General features: G+C 40.6%; 1 protein-coding gene across 1 annotated transcript in view; it reads left to right on the top strand.

Moving 5' to 3' along the window:
- Positions 1–13,830, top strand: part of LOC307012096 (uncharacterized protein) — a 51,481-nt gene that overhangs the window by 14,636 nt on the left and 23,015 nt on the right. Inside the window, exons 5-7 of the mRNA XM_079638370.1 lie at positions 6,935–7,021; positions 13,134–13,226; positions 13,397–13,471. Of these exons, the coding sequence (XP_079494496.1) occupies positions 6,935–7,021; positions 13,134–13,226; positions 13,397–13,471 (255 nt within the window). The remainder of the gene's footprint in view (positions 1–6,934; positions 7,022–13,133; positions 13,227–13,396; positions 13,472–13,830) is intronic.

The following is a 13,830-nucleotide window of genomic DNA, read 5'->3' as shown; positions in this document are numbered from 1 at the left end:
TTTTATTAATTTTCTAGTTTAACAAATTAAAAATATATCATTTGACAAAAATGTAACTTACTTAGTACATTGAACTTAAATATACTATGTGTAATAACTGCAAAGTAATTGATATTACAATACATTTTAAGTTAAATTAACTTGAATTTCTTAAGTAAAGATTACTTAACTATTTTAGGGCAACCAGTTTGCTCACATTTTTTTAAGTAGATTCAACTTGTCCGGGCTAACAGTGTGGCTGTGAATGAACTGAAAGCAAAAGCAATGAGAGTCTTCTACATGATTAAAAATACTATTCGACATGAAATTCCAATTCAAACCTGGCTAAAATTCCTAAAAGCAATAATTGAACCAATTGCTCTGTATGGCAGCGAGATCTGGGGACCTCTAAAAACCCAAGATTTCTCAAAATGGGAAAAAGAGAAAATCGAAACTCTGCATACCCAAATTTGTAAAAGCATCCTAAAAGTAAACAGAGCGACACCAAACAACTCGTGCAGAGCTGAATTAGGACAATACCCCCTATTGATCAATATCCAAAAAAGAGCTGTGAAGTTCTACCAGCACCTGAAGTGCAGTGACCCGAGCTCATACCAGCTGCGGCCCTGCGGTGTCAGGAGCAGAACCGGCACCGGAGCGCAGTGACCCGAGCTCATACCAGGCTGAGGCCCTGCGGTGTCAGGAGCAGAACCGGCACCGGAGCGCAGTGACCCGAGCTCATACCAGGCTGAGGCCCTGCGGTGTCAGGAGCAGAACCGGCACCTGAGCGCTCTCTCACAGCTGATGCTGAAGCTACAGCCAGACCAGCACAGCACGATCTGGCCCAACCAAATTATAAAATTACAAAAACTAAATTACATTACCTATTGGAAAGATGCTACTAAATCACAAGAGAAGATGAAACTCTATTTAAACTTGAAAAGAGATTATAAACCAGCAGAATACCTGAGCTGTGTGAAAGAGCATAAAGTGAGAAAGACCCTAACCAGATACAGGCTGAGTGACCACGGTCTGGCTGTAGACAGAGGACGGCACAGGCAGAGATGGCAGCCGCGAGAGCAGAGACTGTGTTCACTTTGCTCTCAGAGAGAGGTGGAGACAGAAGAACACTTCCTCATACACTGTGATCACTATCACAGCATTAGATCGGACTATTTCTCTAGATTCCAACAACTAGAACCAAATTTTATGACATTAAATTCAGATAAATTAAATCATATTTTGGGAGAAAACTCTAGCTCAATCACAACAGCAGCAAAGTATGTAACAGCCTGCCACAAACTACGAGAGTCAACCAGTGGACAAAACTAAAGTCTGAATGTTGGTACAAATGTAAAAAAGTGTTTTTTTAATTTATTTATTTTTTTATGTATATATATATATTCAATTCAATTCAATTCAAGTTTATTTGTATAGCGCTTTTCACAATACACATTGTTTCAAAGCAGCTTTACAGAAAATGCATTTCAAAAATATACATACAAAAATACAGTTAGTTAATCATGAAATTTAGGGCATAACATATCGCCGGCGTTGGGTCGTCTCTTCACAGGCGTCGAGTCGTCTCATCACAGGCGTTGGGGCATCTGAAGTCTCCATGAGAGGCTGGATACTAACTGGAGCTGACGAACTCTATTTGAGTTATCTCGGGACAGGCGTCCCGAGATAACAACAAAAAAGGCAGATGGGAAATAATTAGCGTAGCTGCTGTTCATAATATGAATGCATTTGATCTGATTTAACTGTAGTATAAAAGGTATGAGATGCATCATGTGAATGCTTGGCTAAAGAGATGCGTCTTTAATCTAGTTTTAAACTGGTAGAGCGAGTCTGAGCCTCGGACAATATCAGGAAGGCTATTCCAGAGTTTAGGAGCTAGATGTGAAAACGCCCTCCCTCCTTTAGTGGACTTAGATATCCTAGGTACGACCAGAAGCCTCGAATTTAGTGATCTTAAAGAGCGCGATGGATTATATGGCGATAGAAGATCTCTTAAATACACAGGAGCTAAACCATTTAGGGCTTTATAGGTCAGTAACAATACTTTGTAATTGATACGGAACTTAATAGGTAACCAGTGTAGAGATGATAAAATTGGTGTTATATGATCATATTTTCTTGACCTAGTAAGAACTCTAGCGGCTGCATTTTGGACTAACTGTAGCTTGTTTATTGAGGATGCAGGACAACCAGCTAATAGAGCATTACAGTAATCTAGTCTCGAGGTCATGAATGCATGAACTAACTTTTCTGCATCAGAAACTGATAGCATGTTACGTAGCTTAGCAATGTTTCTAAGGTGGAAAAAGGCTGTTCTTGTGACATTTGAAATATGATTTTCAAAAGACAAGTTGCGGTCTAGTATAACACCCAGGTCTTTTACTGTAGCGGATAAAGTAACAGGACGTCCATCTAGATTAAGGTTGTATTGTAAGAGGTTTTGTGGGCAGTTTTTTGGACCAATCAGTAATACCTCCGTTTTATCTGAATTTAATAGAAGAAAATTACACGTCATCCAATATTTTATATCTTTAACACACTCTGTCATTTTAGATAATTTAGTGTTATCATCTGGTCTAGATGAAATATATAATTGAGTGTCATCAGCATAACAGTGGAAACTTATTCCATGTTTTCTTATAATATTACCAAGTGGCAGCATATAAATTGAGAATAGCAGGGGGCCTAATACAGATCCTTGCGGCACTCCATAATTTACTGACGTTATCTTTGATTTTTCCCCATTTAAATGGACAAAATGGTAACGGTCTGATAGGTACGATCTAAACCAGCTTAATGCCTGTCCCTGAACACCAGTGTAATTTTGAAGTCGATCTAAGAGTATTTTATGATCTATAGTGTCAAACGCAGCGCTAAGATCGAGTAAAACTAGTATTGAGATACAGCCTTGGTCAGAAGCTAAAAGTAAATCATTTGTAATTTTAACCAGCGCAGTTTCTGTGCTATGATGTGGCCTGAATCCAGACTGAAACTTTTCATAGATATCGTTTTCTTGCAAGAAAGAGCACAATTGAGCGGACACAACTTTTTCTAGTATTTTAGACATAAATGGAAGATTTGAAATGGGTCTGTAATTTGCTAGGTTATTTGGATCTAATTGTGGTTTCTTAATAAGAGGTTTTATAACTGCTAGCTTGAATGTTTTTGGAACATGTCCTAAAGATAAAGACGAGTTAATAATATTGAGAAGAGGCTCTTCCACTACAGGTAACACTTCTTTCAGTAGTTTAGTGGGTATTGGATCTAATAAACATGTTGTTGGTTTAGATGCAGTGATAAGTTTATTTAGCTCTTCCTGTCCTATAGTTGTAAAGCGCTGTAGTTGTTCTTGAGGGGCGATAATTGAGGCTGAATCATAAGACGCTGTCAAAGATTGTACATTTACAATTGTGTTTCTGATGCTTTCTATTTTCTCAGTGAAGAAATTCATGAAATCATTACTATTAAAATGTAACGGAATATTTTGTTCAGGTGATGTCTGTTTATTTGTTAATCTAGCCACAGTGTTAAATAAAAACCTTGGATTGTTTTGGTTATTTTCTATTAGTTTGCGGAGATGCTCAGCCCTGGCTGCTTTTAGAGCCTTTTTATAACGTGACATACTGTCTTTCCACGCGATTCTAAAGACCTCTAAATTAGTTTGTTTCCATTTGCGCTCTAAGTTACGAGTTTCTCTCTTGATAACATGCGTAGCACTGTTGTACCATGGTGCTTTAGTTTTCTCTCTAACCTTTTTTAGTCTAATTGGTGCAACAGTTTCTAATGTACTAGAGAAAATGGTGCTCATACTGCTAGTCATTTCCTCTAGCTCATCTGTTTGTTTGGGTTCACTGAGGAGCGGAGATAGATCAGGTAAGCTATTCAAGAATCTATCTATAGTGGTTGGAAGGATTGTTCTGCCTGGTCGATAACGTGGCGCAACATGACACATTTCAGCCGTACGTAGTATGCAAGTTACCATGTAATGATCAGTGACATCATCACTTTGCGGTATAATATCTATATCGGTTGGATCGGTTCCATATGATATAATTAAATCTAGAGTATGATTAAGACGATGAGTGGGACCACTAACGTTTTGCTTGACCCCAAAGGAGTTTAATAAATCTGTAAACGCAGCTCCTAACGCATCATTTGTGTTATCAACGTGTATGTTGAAATCTCCAACAATTATTGCCTTATCGACATTGACCAATAGATCTGAGAGAAAATCTGCAAACTCTTTTAGGAAATCAGCGTAAGGCCCTGGCGGTCTATATACGGTAGCCAAGGCTAGAGATAATAGGGATTTCTTTCTTACATCTAGGAGCGTGACATTTAGAACAAGTACTTCAAACGAATTAAACCTGTGACCTGTTTTCTGAGTAACATTAAGAATATCTCTATAGATTGTTGCAACACCGCCGCCACGACCAATCAGACGGGGCTCATGCTTATAACCGTATCCTGGTGGAGTGGACTCATTAAGACCGAAATAATCATTTGGTTTAAGCCAGGTTTCAGTAAGGCAGAGTACATCAAAGCTATTATCAGTGACCATTTCATTTACAATAACCGCCTTAGGTGTAAGCGATCTAATGTTTAGAAGACCTAGCTTTAGAAATTGTTTTTGTTCACTAATATTGAGATTTTCTGGTTTAATCACAATTAGATTTTTCTTAGATCCTACAGTAGATTTATTGTTTGGCCTCACTAAACGAGGAATAGACACTGTTTCTATATAGTGTTCTACACTGGTACTTATATCAATTAATTTGGGACAGCAAAGAATGTGATTTGGACTTTGACTTACTAGTCATATGGTGTGTAACGTCTTGGAGATGTTGTCCGACAGAACAGCCGCTCCGATTCTGCTGGGGTGCAGGCCATCAGCACGGTAGAGCCTAGGTCGCTCCCAAAACAGATTCCAATTATTTACAAAGAGCAGTCTCTGTTCATTACACCATGACATCAACCATTCATTTAGTGCAAACAATCTACTGAACCTTTCTTGTCCTTGTCGGTACGTGGGAAGCGGTCCAGACACGACGATCTTTGCTTCAGGCGATGTTCTGCGTACCGTCTCGATCAGGCTCCTGTAGTCCCTCTTCAGAACCTCCGTCTGCCGCAGCCTGATGTCGTTCACCCCCACGTGCAGCACGACAGCTCCGACGCGCTCGTCACCGTTCAGGATCTCGGGGACCTGCGCAGCGACATCGAGAACACGAGCACCAGGAAAGCAGTGAGTGCGCACCATACCTTTACCTGAGGTAGCGCGGACATGCCGGACCATGGAACTGCCGATGATCACAGCGTCGTCGCGTTCCGTCTCGCGAAGAGGGGAGAAGCGGTTCCGGGTGGAGATCTCGAAGACCGGGAGGGGCGGAGAGGTCCTTGCTCTGGTCCTGGCTCGTGTCTTCCGCTGTGGCATCATCCAGGGTCCATGGTGCTGTGTCGGTGTCGGGGTAAACGAAACCAGGGGTGCTCGGGTCCTGTGCAGAGAAATACACGGAGTAGAGGAGGATGGAGTCGAAAAGTTACTAACCACTGACTTGTGAGCATCGGCGCGTGATGCTTCAAGCGCTGATCGTCGGTCTCGCAGCTCGGCCTGCCTCCCCAGCAGATCACGGATCTGCTTCTCCACGGACTCCAGCTCCAACCGCACCGAATGCAGCTCAAACGTGTCCTCACCTGCACTCAGAGGTAGACACACATACGATGTATTCGCCATTATGACAGATGAACAATAAATTAGCAGTGATGCTACCAATATCACTACTAATTTAGGACTGAAATCATGGATAGAACCCGTATCCTTCCAGTGATTCGAGTGTAAATAAGACGGTCGATAGGAGAGACCACGCGTGCAAATGCTAGCGGGCTAACTTAACGTTAGAGATAGTAACGGAAGATCGGAAAGTTGGATATAACTAGCGATATCAAAGCAATCCGATTGTTTTTATTTTTTATTTATTTTTTATAGAGAGTAGTATCGGAGATATGTTCACACGCTCACAAACTAACGTTAACAGTTAAGCGATTCGAAACACAAACACAAAAACAAGCGATTTGAAACACGAACTCCAAACACAACCAAAGCGGTTCGACCACAGACACAAACTTCAAACACAAACAAGCGAATTCGAAGCACAAACACAAACTTCAAATACAGACAAGCGATTTGAAACACAAACTCCAAACACAACCAAAGCGGTTCGACCACAGACCCAAACTTCAAACACAAACAAGCGAATTCGAAGCACAAACACAAACTTCAAACACAGACAAGCGATTTGAAACACAAACTCCAAACACAACCAAAGCGGTTCGACCACAGACCCAAACTTCAAACACAAACAAGCGAATTCGAAGCACAAACACAAACTATGAATGGCATGTGTTTACTGATTCATTTTATTGATCTGTTCATTGCCAATGTAATGGCCAATGCTTTGGCAATACTGTACAAGTCATGCCAATAAAGCTCATTTGAATTTGAATTTGAATTTGAGAGAGAGAGAGATAACTTGTGTGAGAGAGAGAGAGAGAGAGAGAGAGAGAGAGAGAGAGAGAGAGAGAGAGAGAGAGAGAGAGAGAGAGAGATATTTACATCGGTATTTCAGTTCATTTCTAGTTAAATTAATTTCTACCAAAATCTGAAGAGTGTCTCCCCGAAAGGATATAAGGATTTAGAAATTTGGTGAGCCTTGAACTTTAAGGAAAATATTGTCTTTTGCTGTATTTAAGTTCATTTAGGGCTTTAAATAATTCACATTATTTAATTTATATGAGACTGATTAGAGAATATTATTATGAAATAGTTAAATTATGGATGAAAAGGTATATTGCTGATTTGTCAGTTGCTTTAGATAAAAATGTCTAAATGAATAAATGTATATGTAAACGATGATGTTATTTTCTATTTTCTCTCTAGATTCATTCCTCCGTCTTCATCTGTCTCTAGTCTTCTGTCCAAATATGATCATGTTCTTTGCTTTTGTCTTCTGGGGAGTTTCTGAAGGTGAGTGTTTCTGCAAACAAACTCAACATTTTACTTTCTGCAACATTCTGCATTGAAAACTGAAAAAACATGCAATGGTCTTTTTATTATTATTATATATATCCTAATCAATTGTTAATTTACATTTATGCATTTGGCAGACGCTTTTATCCAAAGCGACTTACATTGCATTTCAAGGCACACATTCAGATTCTTATCAGTTCTTGCTTTCCCTGGGAATCGAACCCATGACTTTGGCGTTGCAAGCGCCAACTCTCTTGAGCTACAGAAAGCATGTTGTTAACAACATGTATTTATTATTTCAAGGAACTCATTGTTTCTGCTTTAAATTAATATATTGTTTAAACTAATAAATTGTTAGCTAACTGTGTGATTTGTATATGTACATTTCTGAAATACATAACAGTCACCTCTGATAACAATCACTCTAAATTGTAATGTAGAGTAGACAAGCATTTTCTATAAAGCTGCTTTTGAAACTATGTATTGTGAAAAGCGCTATACAAATAAATGTGAATTGAGTTGTTTCTAACGATTATAATCAATACATCTCAAAATGACAGTACACCATATTCGTTTTTTATAGTTTTTTTTTTTTTTCAAATTGCGCACTAAAAGTGGTACTTGAGACTCACTCAGTGAAACCATTCACTCATGTACCGGATCTTCAGATCAAGTCTGCAAACCTGCAAGCACATTATCTGCTTTAAAATCAGTTTGCAATTGAAAAACAAACTTTTAGCAAAACTCTAAACACAGTTCTCTACATTACACACATCACTCAAAACTAACAGCTCGTGTTTCATTTAGAAAACAACTTCCCTTTAAATGCAACAATAATTTCCCGATTACCTATGATCATGTGTGAAAACACTTTTTTCATCCTTGCATTTTGGTTTATTTTGTAAATATGTGCCGTAAGTTGTCACCTTTATTTCTATAGTGCTTTATATATACAGATTGTTTCGCAGCAGCTTCACAATTGTAACAAATTCAAATTCTTCTGAAAAGCAGCTCTAACAAGCCAACAGTACGGTGGCCCAGTAGTGCACACACCACAACGAAATTTAAAAGGCAAACATAAGTTCACAACACAACGAAAATAAGCCGCAACACAACGGAAATGCTCCCGACCACTAGAGGGCTCTCGGAGCGCGGTAAAGTTAGTTTTCCTGGCCATTGTTCTATAGAGTCGGCAGTCTAAAGATATCAATACCACGATTCGTGTTAACAGTATGTAACCATTGTATATCGACATAAAATATTAGAGGTCGACCGATAGTGGATTTTAGGTTTGACCGTACGTGCCGATAACGATTAATCAACCGATATTTTTAAAATGGATACTGGATTACAAAAAAACAATAACACTCCAAGTAAAACAGTGCTGAACTGAAATGTGCTAAATGAAATAAATATATAAATATGAATATATTAAAATTAGAAGTTCTACAGAATTAATTCTACAGAAAATAATTAAAACATTAAAATATTACAGGTTTCTTTAGCTATAACCTACAACATACGTACATTTCATAGGTAACACTTTGCAAGTCCCATTTGTTAACAAGGATGCATTAGCTAGCTTTTATGAACTATGCGTTATGCAATATCAGGGGCGATTCTAGGATTTACATTTTAGCTCAGCCCCCAATGAGGGTATATTTAAAAAAAAAATATGAATAATAACACTTTAGTTTAGGGTCTAATGCTTACTATTACCTAGTTTCATTAACATGCATATGGCAGGGTTTTATAATCACTGAGGTCCCGAATGTGAGGTAGGCTATAGCCTGGTCCTACCAGACTACATTTCATTTGTACAGAGAGTCTGGCCGCTCTCCATTGACAAGCGTTAACTTGCTTGTAGGCGGGTCCTCTGTTGAAGTTTAAAACTGGATCTGCCCAGAGTCACTCTGGATCTGCCATAACCAATCGCTAACGTTTGGTCGTGACGTGTGACGACTCAAACTAGCGCACGACCTCAACGTCATCGTTCTCATTTACTCCCTCTCTTCGCCGATTGGACCGGTAAAAAATTTATTTGAGAAAACCCAAGAATACACCACAATCCCAGACGTAGTTCTGAAGGAAAATTGAGCGGAAGTACGTAGGAGGGCGGAGCCAGGCTAGGCTAGTTAGGGGGGTTCGGGGGGAATTTTTATTTCTCTGATCTACATATGTGCATTTTAAGATGTTTTGAAGGCCAAAAAAATGGATAACAATAGGTTTAAAACATGTCAGTGGGCAGCTGATTATTTTTCTCTCCTCATCAGCATCACACTCTTTTTCTCTTTGTTTTTATCTTGCCCTGGCTCTTCCCCTCCAAAGGCTGAGCTTTGACTGATATAGGGTCAACTGATAGGTTGATTTATGAATGATTTTCTTAGGCACGTTCATTTACTGAAAGCGACTAGGAAAGCTAGTGTGGTGAGCAGGACGAGGTCGAGGGACGTGAGAGCGGCGCGAGACCGGTTGCGTGATTACTGATGACGAGCGACACCTGCGCGACGCACCGGTCTCGTATCTCTCACGGAGGAGCGGAGGCATAATAGGAGCAGCGACGACAGTGAAGATTGAGAGAGGAACAGGCCTGATTTTATGTTGTGTTTTGTTTCTGTAGCCAGCAGTCGTCCACGAGGGACTTTCATTTTGTATTTGTTTATTTATTTATTAAAAGTTGTTGAATGTTCGCCAGTTCCCGCCTCCTTCTTCCCATAACATCCAACCTTGTTACACTGGTGCCGAAACCCGGGAAGAAGGAGGAACGTGCTGTCAAAGAGCCCTCGCCGCTGTGGAATCCGCGGTGCCATCGAGCATGGTGGGCAGTTTCCGTCACCATGGACGCTCGAGGCGGCGCGCTGGAGTTGCCCGGGAGACGGTCGAGCTCGCAGCCGGCCGCCTGGGTGCTGGAGGGGCGGCTGCCGTCCGTGAGGGAGCGGAGGAGTCGCCGCCGTTCGCCATGGGCCGGAGCCTGCTGCCATCCGCCATGACGGGGAGGAGCAGGGAACGGGGGACTCCTGCCGTCTGCCCGAACCTGGAGGAGTCGTCGCCGTCCACCAGGCGGCGGAGGAGTGTCGAGCCGTCCACCGAGGGCTATCCAGCGCCACTGCCAGGCACCGCGGAGAAGATCGCCCAGCTGGTGGAGGACCAGATGACAGCACGTTGTGGGAACCGGACCAATATTTTTTTTTTTCCTCTCTTCCCTCTCTCGTCACTGTCGCTCCATGCTTCCGTCTCCTTTCTCTCGCCTCGTCTATCCATACCCCCACGTGCCACGGCCACCGTGATCGGTTCCCCCGGAGGGAGGGGGAGGGGGGGGGGGGGGGGGGGGGGGGGGGGGAGTCGAGCGCAGTCTCGTGGGTACCCCCCGGCCTGCGAGGGGCGATGGGGGTATGTGGCGAGCAGGACGAGGTCGAGGGACGTGAGAGCGGCGCGAGACCGGTGGCGTGATTACTGATGACGAGCGACACCTGCGCGACGCACCGGTCTCGTATCTCTCACGGAGGTGAATAATTCGCTTGGTTGGGTCCTTACCATAGACTATAAAAAAATAGGTCCTTACATGCGCTTCGTGAGGCACACACGCACACTAGCCATAGACAGTATATGACACTAGCACACACACGCAAGGTCTCTCGCTCCCTTTCTCTGCTGTGCGCGCGCTACACATGCGCGCTCTTGCTTGCTCGATCTAGATTCCGGGAGATTTTTTTAACTAATTTGCGGGCAATTCTGAAATTATCGTACATTATGGGATTTTTTTCATTATTGATCGTACATCGTACAGAGGTCAAAATTATCGTACAAATACGATAATTATCGTACGTCTGGCAACACTGGTAGTAAAAGTATTCGAGAGAGTTTCACATGTAATAAGTAGCTATTTCATATGCAAGCATGTCAGCCAATCACAGCAGTGGCCGGTTATACTGAAGTCTCACACAGACACGCCCCTTCAAACAGAGCGTTCAAATCAGAGGCTAAAATTAGGCTAGGAAAAATGCCTTTTGTTTCTAAATTATGACTATTTTTGATCTAAAAAACATACTAACATTATAAGGGCAACCCAGGAAACATTATAAAATAATAAAATAACCCCATGTCATGGGACCTTTAACGGAGAGAACAACTGCTTTAAAGGGATAGTTCACTTTAAAATTTAAATTCTGTCATCATTTACTCACCCTCAAGTTGTTTCAAACCTGTATTAATTTATTTCTTCTGCTGAACACAAAGAAAGATATTTTGAAGGATGTCAGTAACCAAACAGTAGTCTGTACCCATTGACTTCCATAGTATTTTTTTTCCTACTATGGAAGTCAATGGGTACCACCCCGGTTCCACCTGACCAAGTGTCGAGGTGTCCATGAGCAAGACACCTAACCCCAGCTACTCCCGACGAGCTGGATGGCGCCTTGCATGGCTGACACCGCCGTCGGTATGAATGGGTGAATGTGAGGCAAAATGTAAAGTGCTTTGGTAGCCATTAGGTCTGTGAAAGCGTGTGCACCATTCGGACACTGAGTCTTGACCGTTAGCACACTGAGTCTAAATCGTTCGGACACTGAGTCTAGACTGTGCGCACACACTCTTTTACTGGAAAACAGAATCACACTAAACTTTAGGCTAAATTGGATCAATTTGATTTATTTAAAACAATTAAAAATACTATTTGGCCAGTGGAAAAAAATTAGCATAACTTTTCTCTAAAAACGTATATTGATATATTTATTCTAAAACAAGGCAAGGACACTGAACGATGTTTAGTTATGTACTGTGACGGCACATAGTCTGTATCTCATATTTTACTAATGTCTAGTGTTAAACATGGTATCACATGGATGGAAATGATATGCAGATGACCTTATGCATAGTATTTTGGGGAGGAGATGAATGTGCGCGCAATCTTCCGCTGACTGGGTTTTAAAAAGGGAATTTTGCATAGTCTGGCGTAATTTAGCTTGTGTACGCACACTTTTAGGATGAAATCTACTGAAAGTTTTATACACGAGACTTCTGGATGTTCAGTCACGGAAAAAAAAAAAACAGGCATGTGTCACGTTTGCCCAAAACCACCTGGATGGTCAGCAACACTTCTGAGAAAATGTTCTGTCAACCGCTGAGACAAAGGTTGAACTTTCCAGCAAATGTACAACACTGTGTTTAGAGGAAATCTGGCAAAACCTCTCAAAACCTCGTCCCAACTGTGAAACATGGTGGAGGAGCGTCATGGTTTAGTGCTGGTTTGTTGTCTCAGGGTCTGGACCCCTTCAGTCATAGAAGGATCAATGAATTTAAAGGTGTATCAAGACATTTTACAGGAGAATTTCAGCACATTAGTTCATGACTTAAAGCTACACTGTGTGATTTTTACCCCCATCTAGCGGTGAAAAGGTATATGACCATCCAGTGAATATTACTTTCTGTTCCTCTCAATTCCGATTTCGTTTTAACTCCTACGGTGGCCAATGTAGTCCAAGATTAACATGGCTTCCAGTTCGACCTCGTCCATGAGTATTCCTTCAAGTGATGAGGTTACTTTAGAAAACTATTATAATTTGCAGTAATTTAATTTGTCAGTTAACATATAGGTTATGACATCTATGTAAAATGAATAATAGTTTTATGTTACACAGTGTAGCTTTAAGCTTTATTGAGGTTTGGTGATGCAACGAGACAATGAACAAATCATGGAAGTAAATCCACTGAAGAATGGCTGGAAAAGACACTGACCCTAACCTGACTGAGATGGTGTGGCACATCTTAAAAAAGGGCCTGTGGTTTCAAGACCACCCAGAAATACTGATAGACTGAAGCACATTTGTCGGGAGGGAGGGATGGTCTAAAATGTGTTTCTGCTACAGAAGATCTACACGCTACTAAACTCAAGGGTTCACTTACTTTCTCCACCCTGCACTGTGAATGATTTCTCTGTGTGCTCGATACGCATGTGAAAAGTCCTCACTGTGTTAGTTTAGTCAGATTGTGTTAGTCTGTAATTGTGAGTTAGATTAAGATCAGAACGTATTTAATCAATGCAGAAATCCAGATATTTTCAAAGAGTTCATAAACTTGTAAATCAATATTATGATTAATGTTTGTGTTTCAGGATCTGTGAATGAGTCGGTCTCTTGTTCTGCTCTTTATTTTCTGAGGCCTCTCTTATTGCTCTGGGCGGCTCCATATATTAATAAGTTCACAGGTAAGATACATTTTTATCAGTTTAGTAGAGATCAGGAAATTAATCACAGATGTTTAGACTACACTAATATTTGTGTGAATGATTAAACTAAAGAAAGTTGAATAAACCTTGTTTTATTGTGTTGTTGTTTATATGATATTGTGGTTGTAATAATGTTTTCTGTTTCACAGGCAAGATTAAAACATGGATTCTGAAATACAGTTATGTTGCAGAATATCTTGTTTTCTCAGTTGTTGCTTATTCAGGTAAACAAATACACATGTCAATCAAACATAATTAGCATAAAAACATTAAAATGCACATTAAAAGTTGAGAAAAATTTTGGTTGTCAGAATTTATAATTATAAATCTGAATATTGTGTATCAAATCTAAAACAACAACATGACAAATCATAAGAACATTAAGCAGCTCTACATGATACATGATTTATGTGTGTATGACAGATCCAGTGTTCAGTGAATCTCTGTGTGTTTACAGAACTGAATCACATTTCATGATCTTATTAAATACACCCTGATCTACAGCCGATTATGGAAAAAATCTGCATTAAATGTTACACTAAAATATCATGTTACATTCACTTCAACTCAAAAAAAGTGAAAT

Source organism: Phoxinus phoxinus (genome assembly GCF_949152265.1).
Source record: "Phoxinus phoxinus genome assembly, chromosome: 1".
NCBI lineage: Eukaryota > Metazoa > Chordata > Actinopteri > Cypriniformes > Leuciscidae > Phoxinus > Phoxinus phoxinus.
Note: the sequence above shows the minus strand (reverse complement) of the source record. Positions and strands in the feature narration are given on the sequence as shown.